This window comes from Gopherus evgoodei, unplaced genomic scaffold, assembly GCF_007399415.2.
Source record: "Gopherus evgoodei ecotype Sinaloan lineage unplaced genomic scaffold, rGopEvg1_v1.p scaffold_98_arrow_ctg1, whole genome shotgun sequence".
Lineage (NCBI taxonomy): Eukaryota > Metazoa > Chordata > Testudines > Testudinidae > Gopherus > Gopherus evgoodei.
The window spans coordinates 152,436-177,433 of NW_022060119.1; the positions used below are offsets into that span (position 1 = coordinate 152,436).

Genomic DNA, 24,998 nt, shown 5'->3' on the forward strand with positions numbered 1-24,998 from the left:
CTCTGCCAGTCCCCCCCACCCATCCCCAGCTCCCCCAACCCTGCCCTTCTCTACTGGCCTACCCACCCCATCCCCAGCTCCCCCAACCCTGCCCTTCTCTGCTGGCCTCCCACCCATACCCAACTCTCTCCTTCCCTCTCCACCCCCAGCCACACGTCCCCACCCCAGCTGTCCCAGGAGAGGGGGAGCAGCTAGCAGACCAGACAGACCCCACCAGGGTGAGAAGCAGGGTTGTTTTGGGGAGGCAGCAGCTGGCCCCCAGCTCAGAGCTTGTGCGGATTCACCCAGCGGTAGGTGCCCTCGTATTGGAACCCAACTCTCTTCATCAGCTCGTCCGCCTCAGGTGGGCCCCGGCTGGGAAAGAGCAACACCCCCAGGTTAGCGCCCACAGGCAGCCCTATCGAAAAAAGTGTGGGGCACAGGGTCCTTACGGGAGGTGGGGCAGGGCAGCCCTCCCCACCATCTCCCCAATCATTCACCTCCTTCCTCCGCAGCTCCAGCCGGAGACTCGCCTTTCTGGCAGCTTAACTCCCACCTAAGTCAGGCTTGTGCCCAGCCAGTCCCCACAGCATCTCTCCCTCTTCTCTGGCCAGGGTTAGGGCTCCTGCCAGCCGCCCAGCCCCCCCTGCCCAGTGCCCACCCTGTCTGCTGCCCGGGAGTCCAGCACAGTGCCCTGGGCCCTCACCTGCCGTAGCAGTATGGTATTGGTTTGATCCTCTCAGACTCGATCTTGTGCAGCAGTGGAGTGAAAATGCGCCAGGCTTCACGCAGCTCGTCACTGGGGGGTGAGGGGAGCAGCATCAGTGTCTGTGGCAACCGGGGGGGGGGGGAGGAACGGGGGACAACATGGGGGGGTGGCGACAGCCAGTATCACATCCTGAGCAGGTGGACGCAACCTGTGAGTGCTGGACAGGAGGAGGCAATCCCATGCTAAAGGGAGAGTCTGTCCCACACTGGGATGGCAACCAGCACCCACCCAGCCTGCTCTGGCCAGACCCAGCACCCATCCAGCGCCGCCCTGACCAGGCCGCTTCCCAGGCACCAGCCGCTCCCCAGGGCACCCCGCCTTGCTCAGACCCCCACGGTCCCCAGGCACCAGCACCCACCCAGCCCAGGCCGCTCCCCAGGTACCAGCACCTACCCAGCCCCGTTCTGCCCAGACCCAGACATTCCCCCACGGTCCCCAGGCACCAGCACCCACCCAGCCCAGGCCGCTCCCCAGGTACCAGCACCCACCCAGTCCCGCTCTGCCCAGACCCAACTGCTCCCCAGGCACCAGCACCCACCCAGCCCGCTCTGCCAGACCCAGACGCTCCCCCATGGTCCCCAGGCACCAGCACCCACCCAGCCCCTCTCTGCCCAGACCCAGCTGCTCCCCCACAGTCCCCAGTTACCAGCACCCACCCAGCCCCGCTCTGTCCAGACCCAGCTGCTCCCCCACAGTCCCCAGTTACCAGCACCCACCCAGCCCCGCTCTGTCCAGACCCAGCTGCTTCCCAGGCACCGGCACCCACCCAGCCCGCTCTGCCTAGACCCAGCTGCTCCCCCACAGTCCCCAGTTACCAGCACCCACCCAGCCCCGCTCTGCCCAGACCCAGACACTCCCCCACGGTCCCCAGGCACCAGCACCCACCCAGGCCGCTCTGCCCAGACCCAGCTGCTCCCCCACAGTCCCCAGTTACCAGCACCCACCCAGCCCCACTCTGCCCAGACCAGGCCGCTCCCCAGGCACCAGCACCTACCCAGCCCCGCTCTGCCCAGACCCAGACACTCCCCCACGGTCCCCAGGCACCAGCACCCACCCAGCCCCTCTCTGCCCAGACCCAGCTGCTCCCCCACAGTCCCCAGTTACCAGCACCCACCCAGCCCCGCTCTGCCCAGACCAGGCCGCTCCCCAGGCACCAGCACCCACCCAGATCAGGCCACTCCCCAGGTACCAGCACCTACCCAGCCCCGCTCTGCCCAGACCCAGCACCTACCCAGCCCCGCCCTGCCCAGACCAGGCCGCTCCTCAGGCACCAGCACCCACCCAGCCCCACTCTGCCCAGACCCAGACACTCCCCCACGGTCCCCAGGCACCAGCACCTACCCACCCACCCCACCCTGCCCAGACCAGGCCGCTCCCCCACAGTCCCCAGGCGCCAACACCCAGCTGCCCTGCCCAGACCCAGCTGCTCCCCATGGTCCCAGGTGCCAGCACCCACCCGCCCCGGTCTGCATGGATCCAGCCCCAGCACCTGGCTGCCCCGGGGACAGGGATCAGGGCCTGGATTGAGCTCAGCACCCAGACGCTTGGGGCCATCAGAGATGGGGGATCAGGGCCGGATAGGCCCAGCATCTGGCCGTCTCGGGGCTCTTGGGGATTGGGGATCAGGGCTGGAGAGGCCCAGCACCCACCTGCGCACAAAGTGCATCTGGTTGCCACAGAAGACATCCAGGATGAGTCGCTCATAGGCATCCGGCAGCTTCACATCCTGGGGAGATGAGACGTGACCTGGGGTTGTGTTGGGAAGAGGCAGCTGGGATGGGGGGGCTGGTTTGGCAACCGTAGGTCAGGTCCAGCTCTGACTCCTCGGGCAGTGGGGGTCGGGGATGGATGGGAACTGGGGGGCAGCACCTTGTAGCGGTTGCTGTAGGTCAGGTCCAGCTCCGACTCCTAGGGAAGTGGGGGACTGGGGGGGAGGGGGCGAGGGGGTGGTTGTGGTGGGGCCCGGGGTCTGACACCTTGTAGCGGTTGCCGTAGGTCAGGTCCAGCTCCGACTCCTAGGGAAGTGGGGGACGGGGGGGGCGAGGGGGTGGTTGTGGTGGGGCCCTGGGTCTGACACCTTGTAGCGGTTGCCGTAGGTCAGGTCCAGCTCCGACTCCTCGGGGTCAAAGAACATGCCAGGTTTCTTGGTCATCATCTTGGTGTAGACGGCCTCATTGGGCTGCACCCGGATCACCAGCTCATTGCGCTTGCACTGCCGCTGGAAGATGTCGCCCGGCACGTCCCGGAACTGCAGCCGCACCTCGGCCTTGCGCTCATTCAGGGCCTTACCACAGCGCAGCACAAATGGGACGCCTGGGGAGGACAAGTTAGAGACAGAGCTAGGGCTCCCCACCCCAATAGCATGACAGCAGACATGGGGCAGGGACGGGGTGTGTAGGAGAGAGAGACACTCCCCAGCATGTAACACTGCGGGAGAGGTGAGGGCATCATATATTTCCTGTCCCATTCAGGACTGTCCCGCCTGGGGCCACCCCATCCCGTCCCATCCCATTCCGTCCAGTTCTTTCCCAGGATCAGTCCCCTGTCCCATCCTCCCCATGGCATTGGCCCCCAGGCACTCGCTCCCACCCCACGGTGCTCACCCCCATCTCCCGACACTGACCCCCAGACGCTCATTCATGCCTCCCACAGCGGTCGCTCACATCCCCGCCAGTCAGCCCCCCCCGCACTCATCCCGCAGCCCCTTCCCTCCCCCGGCACTGACTCCCCCAAACATTCGCTCACCCCCACCACCACGCTTGCTCACTCATGCCCCCCACAGCACTCCCCCAGTCCCTTCTCCCCCAGCACTCATCCCCCAGTCCCTTCCCTCCCCAGCACTCATCCCGCCGCCCCTTCCTTCCCCCAGCGCTCATCCCGCCGCCCCTTCCTTCCCCCAGCACTCATCCCGCAGCCCCTTCCCTCCCACGGCACTGACTCCCCCAAACATTCGCTCACCCCCACCACCATGCTTGCTCACTCATGCCCCCCATGGCACTCCCGCAGCCCCTTCCCTCCCCCGGCACTCATCCCGCAGCCCCTTCCCTCCCCCGGCACTCATCCCGCAGCCCCTTCCCTCCCCCGGCACTGACTCCCCCAAACATTCGCTCATCCCCACCACCACGCTTGCTCACTCATGCCCCCCACGGCACTCCCCCAGTCCCTTCCCCCCCAGCACTCATCCCGCAGCCCCTTCCCTCCCCCAGCACTCATCCCGCAGCCCCTTCCCTCCCACAGCACTCATCCCGCAGCCCCTTCCCTTCCCAGCACTCATCCCGCAGCCCCTTCCCCCCCACAGCACTCATCCCGCAGCCCCTTCCCTCCCCCGGCACTCATCCCGCAGCCCCTTCCCTCCCCCGGCACTGACTCCCCCAAACATTTGCTCATCCCACCACCACGCTTGCTCACTCATGCCCCCCACGGCACTCCCCCAGTCCCTTCCCCCCCAGCACTTCCTTACCCCCCCATGATGCTCACTCATCCCCCTATTCCTGTGCGCTGGCTCACTCCCCCGCTGGTCATGCCCCCATGGCGCTGGCTCACCCCCAGCCCCTTCGCCCCCGGCACTCGCTTACCCCCACATGGCGCTGGCTCACTCCCTGCTGATCACCCCCCCACAATGCTTGCTCACCGTCCCATCTCTCGTTGTCCACGTACAGCACAGCGGTAGCGAAGGTGGCCGTGCTGGAGCCAGTGGGGACAGTGGGATCATCCAAGTAGCTCTTCCGGGCCTTGCCCACCCCATCGGGGTTCCCCACATACTGGCCCAGCACCACATTGCCCAGCTGCAACTCCGAGATGCACTTCAGCACCTTCACCTGCAGCGGAGACAGATGGCTTAGGCCCCAGCATCACCACGGGGGCCAGGGAGGGCGCTGGGCTGCTTGTCGAGCAGCAGAGGAAGGGGAGGAGCCCAGGGTAACGGAGTTCGGAGAGTGACAGCAGAAGGACTGGGGAGCACAGGGTCAGCGCCATCATACCAGAGAAGTAGCTAGTTTGGTTCAGACACATGCAGTGGCAGCTCTGGGCCACAAGACAGCATCTCGACCCAATCCAGTAGGACAAGAGCAGCTAAGCACAGAGCTGGAGGGGTGGGGGTGGGAGGGCAGGATATCTCCTGGCACAGGCCCTGCCCTGGGTCCCAGCACTCTATGCCAAGGGGGATGCCCCCTGGGCCAGGGCCTGGGGTGCTTGGTCCCTATGCAGTGACCCACCTTCTCATCCCGCACGTCATCTGAGTCGGTGGAAGCCGGTTTTTCCATGGCCACCAGGCAAAGCATCTGCAGCAGGTGGTTCTGCATCACATCGCTGCCGGGAGGGGAGAGGAGTCAGTGCAGGAATCACTGCCCCATCCGGCCCCACAGCACAATCCCCTGTCTTCTCCATCCACCCCCAATCCCCTAGATCCTTTCCTCCCAGCAGGGGGAGGGGTCAGCGTGGGACTCTCCACCCCAGCACGGCTCCTGTCCAGCCCCCCAGGATGATCCCACCTCTCCTCCATCCACCCCCACTGCCCGGGATCAGTGGTTCACAACCAGGGGTACATGTGCGTCTGAGGGTACTCAGAGGTCTTCCAGAGAGTATATCAATACATCTAGATATTTGCCTAGTTTCAGAACAGGCTACATAAAAAGCACTAGCAACTTCAGTACAAACTAAAAGTACAACATTTATATTCCAATGGATTTATTTTATAATTCTGTGGTAACAATGAGAACATCAGCAATTTCCCAGTAATCCTGTACTGTGCCATGTTTGTAGTTTTATGTCGGACTTTGAAAACAAGTGGTTTTTAAATGGCGTAAAACTTGGGGTACATGAGACACATCAGACTCCTGAAAGGGATACAGTTATCAGGAAAGGTTGAGAGCCTCTGCCCTGGATCCTTCTCTCCCAGCAGGAGGAGGGGGTCAGTGCCAGCTGGCCTGGGTATCCTCTCGCTCTCCCCAGCCGTTACCATCTCTACCCCCACCCCTCCAGCAGAAAAGCCAGCACCGCTCTGCCTGCCACCCCCACACCAAGGACAGGGGCCCCCTGCCCTGCTCACCGGATGATCCCGAACTCATCGAAGTAGCCGCCTCGCCCCTCCGTGCCAAACGGCTCCTTGAAGGTCAGGATGACGCAGGCCACGTTGTCCCGGTTCCACACAGGGCCGAAGATCCTGTTCCCAAACCTGCCAGGGAGACGCAGAGCCTGTCTGACGGGGGGAGCTCCCATGCTGGCAGGCTTTGGGGTGGGGGTCTCACCCTGACAGATGGCGAGGGGCCTTTAATGCTCCCCCGCCACCCGTGCAGCTTTTCCCTTGGGAAAGGGCCCAGCCATGCTCCCCCCGGCTCTGCCCCATCTCCCAGCCAGCCCCACCTCAGCACCATGAGGTTCTGCACCATCTCCTTGCCCAGGTAGTGGTCAATGCGGTAGATCTGGTCCTCCCGGAAGAGCGACGCGATGTGATTGGACAGTTTGTTGGAGCTCTCCAGGTCCTTCCCAAATGGCTTCTCCACGATGATGCGGTTCCAGCCCCTGAGGGGAGGGGAGAGCAGACAGTGTCAAACGTGGCTGCAGTTACAGAGGAACCTTGGAGCCCCCACAACTCTCCTCCATCCCATGAGGGTCTCACACACCCCAGGCCTGTGCTCTGACCCCATCCCCTGGGCGCTCACTCTTAGACCCTGCCCCACCTCCATCTCTCACCCATGACCCATGCAGCACTCCTTGATGTTGCGGGTGACGTGCTCGTAGACACTAGGGGGCAGTGCCAGGTAGAAGAGCCGGTTGGCCTTGTCCCCATTGTGCAGTGCGTCCAGGTGGGCGTTCAGCTGCCGGAAGGAGGTTCTGTGGTCATAGGTTCCCGACACATAGCTGTTCCGGGCGAAGAACTCCTCCAGCTTCTTCTGCTCATCTGGCTCCACCTAGGGGGAGGGGACGCGGCTGCCATCAGCTGAGGGACATGGCCCCTCCAGTCAGCTAAGGCACCGGGGGACACCCAGCCACACACCCCATCCAATCCCAGGGATAAAGGTCCTGCCCCGCACTATTCAGGGGAACTGTACCCCAGACACTGCCCCCCCCAGGGCTGGGGACCCCAGGCCCTCCCCTGTTCTGGAGGGGCTGGTGGGCAGGCTGAGGGGCCACACCTTGAAGTAGGGCTGGCTCTGCTTGCGGATGTCGGCCACAGTGAGCTGGGAGCGGGCGTAGCCCACCACGTATGTGTCATCGGGCAGGAGGCCATCCCGGAAGAGCCACCTGGAAGAGAGTTCAGTGGGGTCACCCGACGCCAGACCACCGAGGCGCCAGGTACCACCACACAGCCCCGGCCTGGTGGGGTGGGCGGGAAGAGGGATTTACCAGATGGTCGGGTAGATCTTCTTCTTGGCCAAGTCACCCTGGAACAGACAAAGGGGAGGTCATAGCAGCAAACAGGCAGGGAAAGGCTCTGTGCCCCATTCCCACCTCCCTGCCCTGTGGCCGGATGGGAGCTGGTGCCCCCTAAAGGGGAAAGGCCCCGTGCCCGATTCCCTGCCCCCCTGAGCCAGGCAGTCCCTGCTCTGGAGCCAGATCAGAGCCAGCACCCCCTACAGGGGAAAGGCCCCATATCCAATTCCCCACCCCTCTCTGCAGGACACAGTCCCCCCAGGTCTACCCATACCTTCACACGTCCTTTCTTTGCAGCTTGGGCCTTTACCCAGGGTAAAGAGAGGAGAGAGGAGCTGAGCTAAGCTGCCACAGTGCTGCAAGCAGGCAGGCAGGCGTACTTGCAGGCTCTGTGCCAGGCCTCACATCCTGGCACGGGTGCTGTTTGCTCTTGGGGTTGGGGGGGGAAGGAGAGGGGCAGATCAGGCTGATTGGGTCGAAAGAAACAGGGAGTTGCTGAATCATGGAGGCTCAGCACCCAAAAGAAAGGCTGTTCTTGGTGCAAGGGGCAGTGGAGAGAACGGAACGGGATCCAACCGGTCACCGGCTCAGTGCAGGGGTGACAGGGCGACTCCCCGGCCTGAGCCACACAGACAGTCTTATTCGCTCTCCGGCTGACCATGAAGTCTGTGCATGCAGGCTGACAACACGGGCTCATTGTCTGCGCAGCCAGTGCAAGCAAACACCTGTCTGTGCCGGCAGGGACGTCCCCCAGATGGGGCCACATGTTATGTATGGGGATGGATCTCCGTCTGTCTGTCCCACCCTGAGGGTTTGGGGGCTCTGTAGAGCCAGGCTGTCCCCTTGGGATGCTGCTCTGGGGAGGGTCAGACACAGGGGGCAGGGAGGTGGGTGCAGACACAGCAAAACCTATGGGGTGGATTAGACGTGGGGTGGGGAGACAGGGAGGTGGGTGCGGATGCAGCAGGAGCTCTGGAGAGGGTCAGACATGGGGGCGCAGAGAGGTGGCTGCAGAAAGTGGGACCTATGGGGCGGATTAGACACGGGGGGGGGGAAACAGGGAGGTGGGTGCAGATGCAGCAGGAGCTCTGGAGAGGGTTGAACATGGGGGAGCAGAGAGGTGGGTGCAGACACAGTGGGACCTAAGGGGCAAGTTAGACACAGGTGTCGGAGCAGGGAGGATCACACTAGGTGGGTCAATTAATTCCCCAAGGGTCTAGCTCTGAGGGCTTCTCTGCTGGCTGCAGAGTCACCACCCCCCATCCCACCCGTTTGCCCCATTCAGCAACTGCAGTGGCTTAGCTCCTCCTTTTCAGCTAGGCCCAGCCTGGCAGAGGGCTGTGTAAGTTTGCCCCGGGAGGCGGGAGCTGGCTCCCAGCCTGACCTAGTGTTGCTCTTATCCCATGTTGGCTTCACCCACCAGCCCAACTCAATGCAAACTGGTTCAGAGAGAGGGAGATGGGGACAAAACAAAATAGTGAGTCACTGCCTTCCTCCCTTGCATGACTCAGCAGGGGCAGTGCCCCAGGCAGAAGGTGTCTGAGCTTGGAGCAAGTCAGTGTACATACACACAAACACACATATAGAGTAGGGATGTCAGTCCCAGGCCAGGAAATGGCTGGGCAGGGCTCTGGTCAGCTAGGGGTGAAAATGAGCCAGTGACACCCAGGTGTCCGGGCCAGCCGAACCAGCAGGTCCACAGCTCCCCTCCCCAACACACAACAGCAAGGACATTTGTGTTTGCCACCCGTCCTGCCCTGGAGCCAGACACCACCTTCTGCTCATTCTGTGTCCCAGATTTCAGCTCCCCCAGAACCTGGCCCATTTCCCCACACAAAGCCCTTGGGAAATGAACAGGAAACCAAGGAAAGTCCTTATCAGTGTTTGTGATAGATAAGCCGGCTTTCTCATCCCTCCCTCTGCTGTGGAGGGGCAGGTGCCAGGGATTCAGCTTGGGCCATCCCTGCCTGACCCACAGAGACCCCAAGGGATGGCAGCAGCAGCCCCCCCACACAGCTGGCCCCGGCCTGGCTCATAGCATGGGGACACCTAGCTCCTACCCATGATTCCCTGATGTGAGAGGGGCTACGGAGGGCATCGGCTCCACTAACTTGGGGTTAACCCACTACACATGAAGCTGGGGGAAGGGGAGCCAGGCTCCTGGGTTCAATTGCCTTGTATGACCTTGGACTAGTCATCAAATCGCTCTATGCTTCAGTTTCCCCACTACAGCATAGGGACTGTGTGTCCATACAGCATGCAGCGTAACAGGGACCCTGCTCCCACTCGGGATAGGGTGGGGGGAGTGCGTGTGATGTCCGTCTCGGCCACAATCTCTGCAAAGAAAGGTGTGCATTACACACCTAGGAACAAGGAGCCCACTGCACGGGAGCAGGCTTTGGAAAGCCGTGAATCTGAGGAGGACCTAGAGGGCTTAGTGAATAACCTGAGCTCCCAAGGCCATGTTGTGGCCAAAGGGGTTCGTGGGATCCTGGGGTGTATCAACAGGGCAGCCATGAGCAGAAGCAGGGAGGGGATTTTACCACTGGACACGGCCTTGGGATATTGTGTCCAGTTCTGGTGGCCACGTTTTAAAAAGGCTGTGGAAAAATTGCAGAGGGGGGAGAAAGGAGCCAGAAAAATTATTCAAAGGCTGGAGAAAAATGCAGGAGCCCTAAAGGGCTTCATCTGTTTAGCATTTCAAAGGGAAGACTGATTCCAGCGCTGAGGAAAAAGGCAGCCCCAGCACCGGGAAAGGGAAGCCAAAGCTGGAGAAATTCAGTCCAGCAATAGGGCACCTATGGGGATGATTAGCCATCGGAACAAACTCCAGAGTGAAGCGATGGCTTCTCCGTCTCTGCTGCCTCCCAGTCCAGCCGGGCTACCTTGCTGGAAGATGCTGGAGCCACACACAAGGTACTGGATAACCAGTGGCCGAAATGGGTGAGAGTCTCTGGCCTGGGACACACACGTGTTGGACTAGATGCCCCACGCTGCCACAAGCTAAGAGAGAGTTACTTCTATGAAGCTAGCAAGGATGAGCGGTGTAGCATTGACCGTACCCACCTACATGGAGGTAAGAGCTACCTGGGGCTCATCTGTGCCAGGACTTATAGCGATAGCCACATCCACGTGACCACACACCACTGGCTGCACAAGGACAAAGCCCACCCACCACCAGCTCTGGGGCTAGAACAGCCTCACTCTCCTCTGTACACAGAGACTCCGCAGCGCCCGGCACTACTCCTTGTGCTAACACCACAGATCCCACAGCGTGAGTGTCACCATCACGGCCCCTCTGAGAGCAGAGGGAACCAGAAAGCGAGGTAGAAAATTGTTAAAGTGAAGGCCCTGGAGAGGGAACTGGAGCAGTTTCAGCGAATTAGGGGTGCACTGGGGTAAGTGTGGGGAGGCTGGGGTGGTTTCAGGGGCCTAAAGGATGACTGTGGGGTGGGGCATTTGGGGGGCATCTGGGAGTGTCAGGGCAAATTTGGGGTGGTGGGTGAATTTGAGGGCACCGGGATGATCTCAGTCACACACATTTGCTTGCTGAAATCCTGCTACTGCTCACAGGATCAAGATAAGGGGGGTTTGGCCAAGCCATGGCCTACCCCCCCAGCACTGTCATCACCACAGCCAGCACCAGCAATGCACCCAGGCCTTGCGTTTCCGCATGGCAGGGCACACAGCTAAACCTGATCTGTGCCTACAGGGATTAGATCCCCACCCCCTAAGCTGCTGCTGCTGGAGCCAGGTTACACACTGAGCTGTAATCGCTGCCTGTGTTACACAACGCGGTGCAGGAAGTTGAGTCACTCGGCGCCTGGTGCTGGGCAGCCTGGCTGCAGCCATCAGCACTAATTATCTCAGCTGGTAAAATCCCTGCCCTCTCCTTCGAGCCCCGTGTGGCAGTACCCGAGTAGCCCCAAGGGAGGCTGGAGGCCTGCAGCCATGTGGTGCTTCAGGCCTGCTGTCTCTCCAGGGGAAGATCATTCTTCCCACAGCCCCCAGAGCCATGGGCCAGAGGGATTTCAGGGTCCCAGCCCATGGAAACACAGAGCCCTCTGAGGGGGATCTGGGTCCATCCGTGAGGCCCGCTGCCCAGATCCATCCCCTCACTCAGTGCTCCAGAGAGACCTACAGGGAGCTCCTTGTCCCCTCTCAGCGCTGACTGTATGCAGACTCCAGCACTGGTGACTTGGGTTAAGGCTGGAGGCGCTGCATGGGCCAGGCGCTCCAGGAGAAGGCGCCGGCATGGGGCACCTGCCTGGATGGCTCCAGGCTGGGCTATGGGTACTCACCGAGGCCCCCATGATGATGAAGATGTGGGTGTCAGACTGGAGGAAGTCCTTGCCCTGGCACAGCTCCTCACGCATCATCCCGCACACCTGCGAGCGGCTCAGCTCCCGCTGAAGAGTCATGGTGCTTGAATTGCTGCTCCCTAAGAGCAAGAGAGAGACCAGGCTGGTTTGTGTGAGCTGGACTCCCCGCCCCTGGGAGAGCTGGCCCAGTTTGTGGCTCCCCGAGCCAGCACCCAGGGGAGCAGGGCAACAGGTCTCTGCTTGTCCAACAGGATGGGCAGATACTGAGCTGCAGGACAGAGGAGCCCCATGGCAGGGGGTGGGGTGGGATGAAAATGAGGCCTAGTGGGGATGTGAAGAGAAATCCCAGGACAGGCACGGGGGGAGGGGTCACTGCTGGGTCCTGCCCCAAGTATAGCCCCAGACACCAGAATCCCCTGCAGTCTTTCTCCCAGTGACACCTAGCTCCAGTCCCCCCAGCTAACCACACCCACTTGCTGCTCACCCTCCAGCACCCTCCTGCCCTCCCAGTGCCCTCACTCCCCCCAGTGTCCCCCTGCTCCTATTCCTACCCACCAGTGCCCTCTAACTCCTGACCCCCTCCCACTACTCGATGCCCCCCTTGCACCTGATCTCGCCAGAGCTCCCCACCCCCAGGGTCCCCGTTCCCACATGGCCCCCACTCCCTGTTCCCTGCCCCCCAGCTCCCACCTGCCCCCACCTCCCCCTGTTCCCTGCCCCGAGCTGCCACATGCCCCCACGTCCCCGCCCCCCAACTCCCACATGCCCCCAGCTCCTCGGCCCCCAGCTCTCACATACCTTCGCCACCCAGCTCCCCGCCTCTTAATCCCCCGGCACCACCCCCCGCGCTTCCTACCGGTCCCCAGGTCTCGCTCCCGTTCCACCGCCTGCCCAAGGCTCGCCCGGGCCCGCCCCCTTCCCCTGCCTCGGCCCCGCCCCCTGTCCGGGTCCCCATCCCGGCCCCGCCCCCTGCCCCTGCCTCGGCCCCGCCCCCTGCCTCGGCTCCCCCTCCCTGCCCCGCCCCCGCCCCCGCCCCCTGCCCCGGCTCCCCATCCCGCCCCCGCCCTCTACCGGCCACGCCCCCTCCCCGCCCTGCCAATCGGCGGCCTCGCCCTGGCCCCGCCATGACACCTAGCGAGGCGGAAACGGTGCCGTGTCGGACCGGTTCTCAATGGGGTTCGTTCCTGCCGCCAAGCGTCCCTTCCGTTTCCGGGTCCTTTGGCAGCACTTCCGCGGGGAGCCGCGATCCCGGAAGGGAGAAGGGGAAGTGCGAGCCGAGCCGAGCCGAGCCGGGCGGGGCGGGGCGGGGCGAGACGAGACGAGACACTAGGACTTTTGGCCGAGGAACCCGGGTGTCCGAGCCCCGCCGACCGAGGAACCCGGGCGTCCGAGCTCTCTCCCCCGCCGACCGAGGAACCCGGGCGTCCGAGCCCCGCCCCCCCCCCCGCCGACCGAGGAACCCGGGCGTCCGAGCTCTCCCCCGCCCCCGCGCCGGGTAAGGGACCCGGGCGTCCGAGCTTCCCCCCAGTGCTGCGTAAGGGGCCCAGGTGTCTGCGCTCTTCCCGGGACCATCTGGCTGGCGCCCCTGGGTCTCATCCTCCGCAATCTCTCTCTGCAGGCCGGGACCTGCCAGGTTGAATGAACGGGACCCGGCAGCGCCGGAGCTGCGAGATGGTGCAGCCAAGTGGGGGCCCTGGTGGCGACTGTGGAGCCCTGGGCGAGGACTCGTCCCTGGGCAAGGTGGCAGCCTGGCAGCTGCCCTCTGACCTGGCCGGGCATGAGGCCCTGCAGCGCTTCCTGGCCGAGAACCAGGACCTGAAGGGTGAGGAAGAGCCGGGCCCCCTGGAGGCCTCATCTCCTGACTGGGGGCTGGAGTGCTGCGATGTGGCTGGTCCCTGCTTGCCGGAGCAGGTTGAGGGCTGAGACGTGCTGTGCTATGGCAGTCCCTGCTCCCTGTGGCAAGTGGGTCGAGGGCTGGGGTGCGTTGCAGCCACTCCCTGTTCCCCATGGGGGGTGGTGGTTAAGGGCTGGAGTGTGCTGTGCTATGGCTGTTCCCTGCTCCCCGTGGCCTGTAGTGGGTGGATCAAGGGATGGGGTGCACTGCAGCACCTCCCTGTTCCCCATGGGGGGCGTTAAGGGCTGGGATATGCTGCGCTGGGGCTGTTCCCTGCTCCCCATGGCCCGTGGGGGGAGGGGGTTAAGGGCTGGGGCGTGCTGTGGCTAGTCTCTGCTGCCTGTAGGGGAGTGGGTGACAATGTCATGGATCCACAGGGTCTGGTCTATGACTGAGCCTGTAACTAGTCCCTTGGGAGTCACCCCTTCCATGGGCTGGGCCCCAAGCACCCGTACAGTTTACAGGGGCAGGCCCGTGGCCTTCGAGGCAATTGCAGACCAGTAAGTCTGTCAGTACCGGGCAAATGAGTTGAAACAATCATAAAGAATAAAATTGTCAGACATATAGAAGAACATAAATTGTTGGGCAAAAGTCAGTGTGGTTTCTGTAAAGGGAAATCATGTCTTACTAATCTATAGAGTTCTTTGAAGGGGTCAACAAACATGTGGACAAAGGGGATCCAGTGGACATAGTGTACTTAGGTTTCCAGAAAGCCTTTGACAAGGTCCCTCACCAAAGGCTCTTACGTAAATTAAGTTGTCATGGGATAAGTGGGAAGATCCTTTCATGGATGGGGAACTGGTTAAAAGAAAAGGAACAAAGGGCAGGAACAAATGGTAAATTTTCAGAATGGAGAGGAGTCACTAGTGGTGTTCCCCAAGGGTCAGTCCTAGGACCAATCCTATTCAACTTATTCATAAATGATCTGGAGGAAGGGGTAAAAAGTGAGGTGGCAAAGTTTGCAGATGATACTAAACTGCTCAAGATAGTTAAGACCAAAGCAGACTGTGAAGAACTTCAAAAAGATGTAAGTGATTGGGCAACAAAATGGCAAATGAAATTTAATGTGGATAAATGTAAAGTAATGCACATTGGAAAAAATAACCCCAACTATACATACAATATGATGGGGGCTAATTCAGCTACAAGTAATCATGAAAAAGATCTTGGAGTCATCGTGGATAGTTCTCTGAAGACATCCACTCAGTGTTCAGCGGCAGTCAAAAAGCAAACAGGATGTTAGGAATCATTAAAAAGGGGATAGAGAATAAGAGGGAGAAAACTTGTTCTCCTGGACCTCTGAGGACAGAACAAGAAGCAATGGGCTTAGGGGTAGGAGAATACCTCCTCCTACTGGGTTGTTGCCAGATGTGACCTGGCATGTTCTGCCCATCGGGGCTCCTGTTGTCTTTCTGCATCCTCCATGGCCATGTGTGGGTGTCAGCCAGCCCTTGAGTGACCTATTCATGCCACGCACAGCAATGTCAAGCGGAGAGGGAAACTGAGGCACACATGGGCATCATACACATTACCAAACTTCCCCCTTGGTCCCAGAGAGACGGATGGGGCCAGAGAGCCAGTAAGGGGTGTGCCCCTCATAGGGGGAGGGTAGGAACTCAGCCAGTACCAGGCTAAGACTCTCGCTGTTCCTGAGGCAGAGGCCATTCGGCAGAGTAACCAGATGCTGCGGCAGCGCTACCAGGAGTTCCTGTGCTTCCAGGCCGCACAGCGTGAGGAGAAGGAGTTCCTGATGCTCCGTTTTCGGGAGGCCCGGGATGTGGTGGAGAAGCTGAATGCTGAGCGGACCGAGATGAAGTGCCAACTGGAGCAGGCCCTCTGGGAGGTGGAGCAGCTCAGGGGAAGACAGCAGGTATCAGGAGAGCTTCCTCTCCCCCACCCCCCACACACACACGGGGAAAGGGGGTTTGCAGGGGCATTCTGTGCCATCGTCCCCTAACACCAAGCCCAGGAGGGGGTCTCACCTGGGCACTGAACTCTTCGCGGTTCCCCTGGCCCAGTTCCTTTCTGCAGCATGGCCATGGGGCGTCGGGAGGTAGATCAGGACAGCTGCCTCTTCTCAGATGACTGACTCTTTTGCAACTTCCCAGCCGAGCGCCTTGGAGAAGGAGATCCCTGAGCCAGAGGAGGCGGACACTATGACCCTGACCCAGGAGTTGGCTGAGCCTCTGATGGTGAGACTCACTTGTCTGGGGGGTGGGGAAATCTCATCTAAACCAGCTCCCAATTCCCTGAGGAACAGAATACCCCACCTCCAAAAGCCCCTTCTTTGCCTCATCCACAGCTGTGCTAGTGAGAGAGTAGAAGGAAAAAGGCCCATCAGGGGCCCTCTGGCCTGGGAGGAGCTCCTGGCTATTCCAGCCCTGGCCTCTCACAGCAGGGGGTGGGGTGGGAGCACTGGCTTGGGGGGTGGGGAGGAGAGCAGCCTGTGGTGTCTGTCCCTCACTCTCCCCGTTCCCCCAGGCGCCTGGCCCGGAGAACCTGCAGCTGCTGAAGGAGCAGCTGGAGCAGCTCCAGGAGGTCAACCGGGCTCTGCAGGCCCAGATCCAGCAGCAGGTGCAGCCCCCAGGAGAGGCTGGTGTGAGGGTCAAGGTAAGGGACTGGTTGGGGAGGGGGATATGAATGTTACCTGTAATGCCCCCATCTCTCCCCAGGGTCACAGGGCACCTCGCTCCCACCTGCCCTTGTCTGGACCAGTCAGGGTTCAGCTCCCTGCTGGCTTCGGCCATGGGCAGCACCAGGCCTCTCCTCATCACACGCAGGCTAGCAATGGCCCAGCATCCCCCTGAGTGCCCAGCCCCTGATCCACTGGATGCTCCCAGAATTAGCAGACCAACTGTTCCCAAAGGAACCCCCAGTGCCCACCCTTGCTTTAAAATGAGGCCTTAAAAACATCATTGCCCATCATGGATACAGATGACAGAAAACCCCTTGGGACTTTCACCTGATGTGCTAAGACTACCTCTGAGCCCATTTTCCCTGGTAGCTTGGGACTTCAGTATCCTGTCTTGTTGAGCCAGACATGCTAGCCTGCTGCAAACACAGACACAGGTCTGAAGCATGTCCCCCAAAAGCTGCAGACTTAACTGAAAACAGCTTTAAGAAAAGTGCTCCTGTCTTCAGCACCCAGATACCCAGTTCCCAATGGGATCCACATCCCAACCGAAATCCGTTTTACTCTGTATAAAGCTTATGCAAGGTAAACTCATAAATTGTCTGCCCTTTGTAACACTGATAGAGGTACAGGGGAGTTGCATCTTATGCGGTGATTAGCTTCCAAAGTCAGCCCTTAAGGCGAAAATCATGTATAGTCAAACGCTCATTGAGTGGAATGGCGTGTGGAATCACCTGCACTACAGATACAGTATTTAAATTATTTTTCTCTTTTTTGTTTTCTTCGCCGAGTGCACATAGTTAAAATCGTGTAAGTTAAATGTGCCTATGATGCGACTCCACTGTATGCACAGCTGTTTGCTTCCCTAGGTATTATTCGCTTACTCTGGGTTAATAAACAAAAGTGATTTTATTAAATATAAAAACTAGGATTTAAATGGTTCCAAGTAGTAACAGACTGAACAAAGTAAATTACCAAGCAAAATAAAACAAACACGCAAGTCTAAGCCTAATACGGTAAGAAACTGATGAAACCTCACCCCCAGAGATATTGCAGTAAGCTTCTTTCATAGACTAGTCTTTCTAGTCGGGCCCAATCCTCTCCTGTGGTACAGTCCTTGTTCCAGCTCAGGTGGTAGCTAGGGGATTTCTCATGACTGACTGCAGCCCCCTTTGTTCTGTTCCATCCCTATATATCTTTTGCACAAGGCGGGAATCCTTTGTCCCTCTCTGGGTTCCTACCCCTCCTTCTGAATGGAAAAGCACCAGGTTAAAGATGGATTCCAGTTCAGGTGACGTGATCACGTCACTGTAAAACTCTACACTTACCTCCGGAGCAATCGATTCGGCAGGGGTCAATTTATCGCGACTAGTGAAGATACAATAAATCGACCGCTGAGCACTCTCCCGTCGACTCCGGTACTCCACCAAAGTGAGAAGCGTGGGCGGAGTCGACGGGGGTGCGTCAACAGTCGACCTACCGCAGTGAAGACACCGCGGTAAGTAGCTCTGAGTACATCAACATCAGCTACGCTATTTTCGTAGCTGAAGTTGCATAACTTAAGACGGACTTAGCTCGTGCCCCCCATGGTGTAGACCAGGCCTTTATTGCCCACTTGCCAGCACATAGGTATACAGGAAGACTCACAAGTAAACAGAGCCATTTACAACCAATTGTCCTGGTTAAAGGGAGCCATCAAGAGTCCATATTCGTAGTTTCATATACAAGAATGACACATTTATACAAAGAGGATGACCATACTCAATAGGTTATAAGCTTTGTAGTGATACCTTACATGAGACCTTTTGCATGAAGCATATTCCAGTTACATTATATTCACATTCATTAGCACATTTTCATAGAATCATATGGAGTGCAACGTCACAATCATCTCTGCTAGCCACGTGTGCTGTTCACAAAGCTTGTGATGACCAGTGTGACATAGGCTTTCACTGGATAGGAGGCTCCGTGGTGAACTAGAATGTGAACGCCAGACTCGGGGGATCTCTGTAATGCCTCCGTATACTCTGCCAATTAGCAGGATGTCAGCTCCGTGGAGGAACCCCTTCAGCGTGCCAGACCCCCTACCCCTGGCAGAGGCAGGCTCTTGGAGCTCCAGCATGCCTGATTCACGCTGTGAGCTCTGCCCAGCAGAGACATTCCTGGTCAGAGACTGTCATGCTGTGCAGGGACTAATGTGCCCAGGCAGGATTTGCAGAACAAAGCTGGGTTCATTAGTCACCTGTAACCCAACGTGGGGCCTCCTTACCTTCACACAGAAAAACAAAGGTTAAGACATAGTCCATCAAACCAGGACAGAACAATTCGCCAGCCACGGTGGAGTGGGCCTCACTTCAGGTTCTGTCTGTGCCCCTTTCTCAGCCCCAGATGAGAGCTGCCAGACTCTGCACACCAGCACTTTATCCCCTGCCAGCCACATCCCAGTACCTTGTTCTCCAGCTGCTCTCCGCTCAGATTCCCTGATGAGGGGGGCGAGCTGGGGGGACATCCTTCCTCTGGGTGATGGCATGCTATGTGTCAGTGTTCCGGCCATAGGGGTTTCTGTGTTCTTAGGTGCTGAACTGATCTGGGTCGCTTTCAGCGGGTTCCTTACTGAACCATTCCTACCACCCCATCCTGCGCAGCCCCAGAGAAAACTTGACCCCCTCCCCCCGCAAACTGGGTAGCAATTCAAAGTATGTGGGGGGGGGGAACTGAGGTACAGCGAGGCATCAAAAAATCCCACGTCCTTACAGAATCAAGGGTTCTGGGGGAGGTCCTAGGGATGTGTGAGGGCCCCAGCCATAGAGGTGCTGGGAGAAATGAGGTGAGCCCTGTTTCTGGGACGGGGAATGGGACCCCTTTCTTGGGGTGCCCTGTGCTGGGCAGGGAGACCTGGGCTCCTGGGGATGCCAGGCTGGCCCTACTCAGCCTGGGACCGGTTCCCAGGGGGCAGCGGGAGTTGGGCTGGTTCTGGTGGTAGCTGTGGCTCAGTAGTGCCAGTGTCGTTCACAGGAGAATGGGGTCCAGCTGGAGAGGCCGGTGGAGCTGGAGGCCCTGCAGGGCGGCGGGGACAGCGGGTAAGAGCAGCTCATGCGCTGGAGGGGTGATCCAATGAGGCTGGGAGACCTCCGCTGGTGCCCAGACCCCCTTGCCCCCCAGGCTGGGTGTCCCTTCCCCATTGTGGGGGAAAGAGGGGGCAGGTTCTGCAGAGGGAACAACAGGGATCCCCCTGTGTGCACACCATGGACCATGTCCTTCGTGACAGGAATGACTGATTAGTGTGTGGCAGGGGGGCTGTGACTGAGGGGAGCAGAGAGCTCCCCAGGGGCTGAGCACCAGTCCCCTTGGGCTCGGATCTGCCGGGTACCCCTCATCGCCCCGCATGTCCTTTCAGACCCAGCAGCAGGCGGGATGCAGGCGAGCTGCTGCAGAGGAGGCTGAAGGAGACAGAGGAGGAGTAAGTTGCTTCCTGGCTCGGACTTGTGCCACTGGGGACGGCGCTGGCGCTTGTGTGTGGGTTAGGAGCTGACGCAGGGGGCTGTGGGATGCTGTGTGTGGGCATGAGGGGAGGTGGGATGCAGGGTGTTCTCAGCACTTGGGGGATGGAGTGGGTCAGTGGGGGACACTCAGGAGAGCGGGGGGCTGATGGTGGATGGGAAGGGAATGCAGAACACTCAGCGTGGGGGCCTCTGGGTGCTGATCCATCACCTGCTCACTGTGCGGGTTCCCTGGCAGGAGAGTGGGACTGAAGCAGCAGCTGGCATTGGTGCGGGAGGAGATGGCCAAGCTGGGAACCAGGGCACAGGAGGCTGAGCAGCAGGCTGAGCAGCAGCTTCAGGCCCTGAGGAAACAGCTGGAGGTAAGTGCAGCCCAAGTCACGGCCCCACAGGATGGATGCTAGGCCCCAGCCTTTAAACAGCCCCTCAGAGGAACCCCGTAAGCATGCTCCCTGCCCCCAAGGGGTCCCCCTCTTCCATCAGGGGAGGCCAGGCAGCTTTATTGCATCACAGAGACCCCAGGCTCTGGCCTTCTGAGACAGGCTCCTGGGAGAGACTTTTACACTCTGCAGGGACCCATACGCCCCAGCCAATTATGCCCGGCAGCCAGGCGTTCTCCAAACAGAACTGGGTTTAGTCACTTGGGGGCAGCTTTGGACGCCCTTTGGTTAGCAGAGAGAAGCCAATTGTGAGACCTGCTATTAACCCAGCCCCATTGTCTTTCCTGCAGAACTTCCTGAGTCCCCAGGCTCTGCCTGCTGGAGTTTGCTGCTGTTAGGTGTTAACTGTTCAGTCCTTGGGCTCCCATTGACATGGGTCACTTGCAGCCAGTCCTCCAGCAACCCCTACATGTGATGCCCCCCCCACCTCATGTTCCTTGCGCAGACCCAGGAGCAGCTTTTTAACTCTTCTTCCCCCACAGGGTAGCGATCTCTAGTCCAGTAGTCACTGCCATGCATATCAGTCACAAACATTTTCAGGATATTCCTGCTTCGTCATCCACCCACATGTGCAAACACATCGACATCAGCTCCTCCTCCAAGAAGTCAGGGAAGTGGGAAAGGGTGGGGGCTCCATCCCAGCCTGCAGCAGCCTCACCCTCTCTCTGGATCTAGGTCCCCCAGGCGGGGTGGCCTGGGCTAAGATGTGGTCCCTTTCCCTCCCTGCAGCAGCTGACGGAGGACAGGACCTCGGTGAAAGCCCAGGTGACCTCACTGCTGGGGGAGTTGCAGGAGAGCCAGAGCCGGCTGGAGACCTGTATGCTGGAGAAACGGGATCTGGAGGAGAAGTGAGTGTGTGCACCCGTGAATTTCCCCCCGATCTGGGGCTGGTGGCAAGTTCGTTTAGCTGCAGCCACTGATGTGACCTGGGTCGGATACAGGCCTTAGCCTTCTAGGGGGCACGTGGGACTGAGACCCCTGCTAACGTTGGCATCTCTCCCCTGCCCGGTGCGGCAGAGCACAGGCTGCTACCGAGCGGTGCTGCAGGCTGGAGCAGGAGGCTGAGGCGCTGCACAAGCAGCACAGCGTGCAGATGGACCAGCTGCGCATGCAGGCCCAGAACCTGGAGACAGCGCTGCGGGTGGAGAGACAGGGCGCAACAGAGGAGAAGTGAGTGAGCATTGGGAACGGGGGCCATGGAGCAGAGGAGCGTCTGTTTGTCTGGGGGGCTGGGGGAGTGTACCACTGAGATGAGTGGGATGGAGAGTTGGGGCAGCATGGGAGCAGAGTGGGGTGAGGAGCTGCCTCTAACCTCACAATTATCCCTTAGGAGGAAGCTGGCCCAGCTGCAGGCAGCCTATCACCAGCTCTTTCAGGATTACGACGGGCACGTGAAATCCAGCCTAGAGAGCGAGAAGAGGAGCCAGGTGGGTTTAGAGCTGGTTTGGGGAGGAGTGGGGCTGCTTGGCCCCTGCCCTGCCCCCTGTGTTCCCTGCTGCTCAGTGTTCTGTGGGCCTCTCCCCCACTCCAGGGCATGGAGCTGCACCTGGAGGAGCTGCAGCAGCAGCTGCAGCAGGCTGAGGAGGCACTGGTGGCCAAGCAGGAGCTGATTGACAAGTTGAAGGAGGACATGGAGCAGCACAAGGCTATGCTGGAGACCATCCCTGTGCTGAAGGCCCAGGTGGGTGCAGGGGGATGGGGGGGGGGGTAACCGTGTGTGTGCATGCAGCTGCTGAAGGGCAGGGTTGCTGGTTCCTCCCCTGCAGGCCGATATCTACAAGGCGGATTTCCTAGCGGAGCGCGAGGCCCGGGAGAAGCTGCACGAGCAGCGCGAGGATCTGAAGGAACAGTTTGAGCAGCTACGGCGGGACTATGACAAGCTGAAGGCAGATGCTAATGGAGCCACCTGGTGAGCATTCTCTCTGTCATACAAATACCTGCCCCTTGGCCTGGGGGCCCTGTGCGTGGGTCAGCTCAGTGCAGCTTTCTGTCTTGCTAGATGAATCTGCAGATAGCTGCCGTGGAGAGCCAGCATGAGATGCTGGTGACCAGCCCCAGCCATGCCCACTGCCCTGCATCTCATGGGGGTTTGAGCCTCTCTCTAATGCTCACAGGGGGAGGAAAGGGATGCTGAAGTTCTGCTTTGACACCCCTTCCCCCCCCCCCCCCCCCCCCCGCAACCTCTTGCTATTTTGCAAAGGACTCTGATGGAGGAGATGAGGAACCGCCATTCGGAGGGGCGCCCACCTGTTCCCCAACCAGGTGAGTCTTGAAACTCTCCCCAGGTGGGGAATGCTCATGGCCCAGGCCTGTAGGGGGCATCAGAGGAGTGGGCTCTTGTGTGGGAAGGTGCCAATTGTTGGGACAGTAACTTTTTCTCTCTTTCCCCCTAGTTTACAACATGGCTCCAGTACCTTTCCAACCCCTGCCAGCTGCAGGGTGCAGGCAAAGTATCCACGAGGAGCAGCCGGATTTCTGCTGTCCTAAGTGCCAGTACCAAGCTCCGGACATGGATACCCTGCAGATCCATGTGATGGACTGTATCAAGTGATGCCCATGAAGGAGGAGGAGGCTGGATGCGAGGGGGGTGCCCAGCCTGCTCCACTCTTTGCTTTCCCCCCATGGCACTTGCTGTTCTGTGACACAATGCTGCAGCCTGGGTTCACAGCTGTCTTGAGCCAGTTGGAATGGACAGTGGGTACCATGGGGGAGGATGGGGTTTGCACCATTGTCTCTGCCTTATGTGAAACTGAATGTACCTGATCTGCTGTAATTCAGGGATTTGACAATCTGTAGAGACTAACAGATTAGTGGTGGGGAGCAGGGGTCCTGAAAGCTACTGAACCAAACTTTAAACCCTGTGTATAATGGAAACCCCTTCAAGCTGGGCAGCACTTGGGGGAGGGGCAAAGAGGGGTGGCAGGAACATTTCACTGTTCATCTCCCTTTTAAGCATTTGCAGAGTGTGGTGAAGACAGATTCCCCTGCTCAGTTTCAGGCTATCGCAGCATCTCTGCTTTCCTTCTACACTGTGCTCTGGTTATTTAACATTATGGTCCATGTGCTGCTCCCAAAGTCAGACTCTTGCCTTAAAGTAAATTCTACTGAAACTTAATGCAGAGGGAGGAGAGTTGTGTTTATGGATATTGCTGTATTAAGCCCCCTTCCTGGTGTTGCTAAAGCATCCACAACATGGAGAATCTTCCCCTTTTCTAAATACCTGGTATTTTCTTTTTGTTAAAGTGCTTATACACTGAGCTAGATTCACACAATCACCAGGTCTGCCTTCCTTTACCATGGAACAACAGAAATATCCAAAACACAAGAGCTGGCACTAATGAGGGGAGGGGGGAAGACAAGATGGCAAATAAAATTCAATGTTGATTAATCCCAAGGGCAGCTGTTTTACATACACACGGTGTGTAGCAAGCACTATGCTTTCTAAGGAGAATTTGTTTGCATTTATGGATCATCTGGCAACTGGGCCCCCTTCAGGGCTGCCTCCAGGGGTTTTGCCACCCCAAGCAGCTCCCCCCACCCCAAAAAAAGCTGCAAGTGCGATCTGTGGCAATTCAGCGGGAGGTCTGCTGAATTGCCGGCACAAGCATGTGCTTGCTGAGCTGGCCCTGGCCCCCTTATTGTTTAAGCACCAGATCAGGGCAGACAGTAGGGGGTCTGGGTCACTTGTGTCAATCCTTAGTCCACTACTATTCAAGTCTTGTGAAATAGTGAATAAGCTGCCACTATGCTCCATCTACACACACTGTTGAGGCCTGAGTGGGAGTGCTGCCACCAGTTCTGGCAGAAAATTTCCAGTTTAATTGCTCTCTTTGAAAAGGTTATGAACACTGGTCACTTTTGGAAGTACTTTTTAAATTAACCTTAAAAAAGTAAAATTAGGAAGCTACCAACTGGTGGAGTCTTATGTCTAACATGTTTATAAACTAACAAACCATCCTATAGATTAGCCAAAAAAAAGTACTGCCTACACTGAGTATAGCCTCCTGTTGCAAGCTTATGGCGTTAGGTGAGTTCAGATAGAGGATATGTGGCTCACAAAAAAACAGTACTAAGCATCTTCTCATGCACAGCCTTTTTCAAGGCTCTTTGTCAGCTGCTTGCTTTGCAGCATTTATGTCTCATGCCCTAATGAAACCACACCTGGACTCCAAGCTTGGCAATTTGATTCTCCCTGGAGCAGCAAGTCTGGCCAGTGGTGGGGGTTTTCCCTACCCTGCATGAGGGGCCCAGCCAGGCGGGTTGGAGGTGGGGGGCATTACATAATGGGAAATCAAGGCCACTGGGAATGACTAGCTGACCATTGGTACATAGCAGACCAATCAGGAACCTTGCTTCACTTTGCTTGTGGCTCATTGGCTGAGGCACCTGGGGCAGGAGCCCAGTGGGTGCTTCTATTAGCAGCCCCCTGCAGCCCAGCGCTGAGCCTTATCTGGTGTCACTCTGTGTTGTTGTCCATCCCTCTGCCCTCACTGGACCCTGACTGGAAGCACCTAGCACCCCCCACACCCCTCCCAACATACAGTTTACATCAACCATCACAGGCACACCCCCCCCCCCAAATTTCTGAAGCATAAAGAGCGTAAGTGAACCCCACCATAGCACTCCCCACCCCTCCTGTGAGTGTCCTCCTCTAAAGTGACAGAGCCACATTCTCTCCACCCCCCACTTTGGGGCCAGTCTCTCTCTCCAGTTGCAGTTATCGCTAGGGAGATTTAAATAAAAAGTCTGGTTTATACGTTGATGTTTAAAAGCCAGGCCCATTCAGCAAAGCACATCACCATGCAAGTGGCCTCTGGGGTCACAGTGGCAGGGACCCTGCTGTTCCAATCTGATTAGGGGCATGGAATGGTTTCCATATGAGGAGAAAGAACAGGAGTACTTGTGGCACCTTAGCAACTGACAAATTTATCTGAGCATAAACTTTTGTGGGCTACAGCCCCCTTCAGCAGATGCACAGAATGGAACATATAGTGAGGAGCTATACACATACAGCGACATGAAAAGGTGGGAGTTGCCCAACCAACTAAGAGGCTAATTAATTAAGATGAATTGTTGTCAGCAGGAGAAAA

General features: G+C 58.7%; 2 protein-coding genes across 5 annotated transcripts; one reads left to right on the forward strand and one right to left on the reverse strand.

Annotated features, from left to right (window-relative positions):
* Positions 1-263: 263 nt before the first annotated feature.
* G6PD (glucose-6-phosphate dehydrogenase) lies at positions 264-12,367 on the reverse strand. Of its 2 annotated transcripts, none has more exons than XM_030548327.1 (13): positions 12,299-12,367; positions 11,422-11,561; positions 7,094-7,131; positions 6,883-6,991; positions 6,440-6,657; positions 6,110-6,268; positions 5,796-5,921; positions 4,963-5,056; positions 4,380-4,566; positions 2,826-3,061; positions 2,398-2,474; positions 686-778; positions 264-354 (listed from the first exon to the last, which is right to left on the reverse strand). In XM_030548327.1, the coding sequence occupies exons 2-13, from the start codon at positions 11,539-11,541 to the stop codon at positions 264-266; spliced, it is 1,548 nt and encodes a 515-aa protein (XP_030404187.1). In that variant the 5' UTR covers positions 11,542-11,561; positions 12,299-12,367. The 2 variants fall into 2 exon arrangements, with proteins under 2 accessions (XP_030404187.1, XP_030404188.1); XM_030548328.1 differs by having other exon boundaries at positions 12,241-12,309.
* Positions 12,368-12,654: 287 nt separating this feature from the next.
* IKBKG (inhibitor of nuclear factor kappa B kinase regulatory subunit gamma) lies at positions 12,655-23,819 on the forward strand. 3 transcript variants are annotated; one of them, XM_030548324.1, is made up of 15 exons: positions 12,655-12,750; positions 13,061-13,264; positions 14,995-15,206; positions 15,445-15,528; positions 15,818-15,946; positions 18,984-19,048; positions 19,366-19,428; positions 19,707-19,830; positions 20,638-20,756; positions 20,926-21,078; positions 21,239-21,335; positions 21,440-21,589; positions 21,675-21,817; positions 22,109-22,170; positions 22,302-23,819. In XM_030548324.1, the coding sequence occupies exons 2-15, from the start codon at positions 13,081-13,083 to the stop codon at positions 22,457-22,459; spliced, it is 1,743 nt and encodes a 580-aa protein (XP_030404184.1). In that variant the 5' UTR covers positions 12,655-12,750; positions 13,061-13,080; the 3' UTR covers positions 22,460-23,819. The 3 variants fall into 3 exon arrangements, with proteins under 3 accessions (XP_030404184.1, XP_030404185.1, XP_030404186.1); XM_030548325.1 differs by having other exon boundaries at positions 12,670-12,937; XM_030548326.1 differs by lacking the exons at positions 12,655-12,750; positions 13,061-13,264 and adding an exon at positions 13,300-13,421.
* The last annotated feature ends 1,179 nt before the right edge of the window (positions 23,820-24,998 follow it).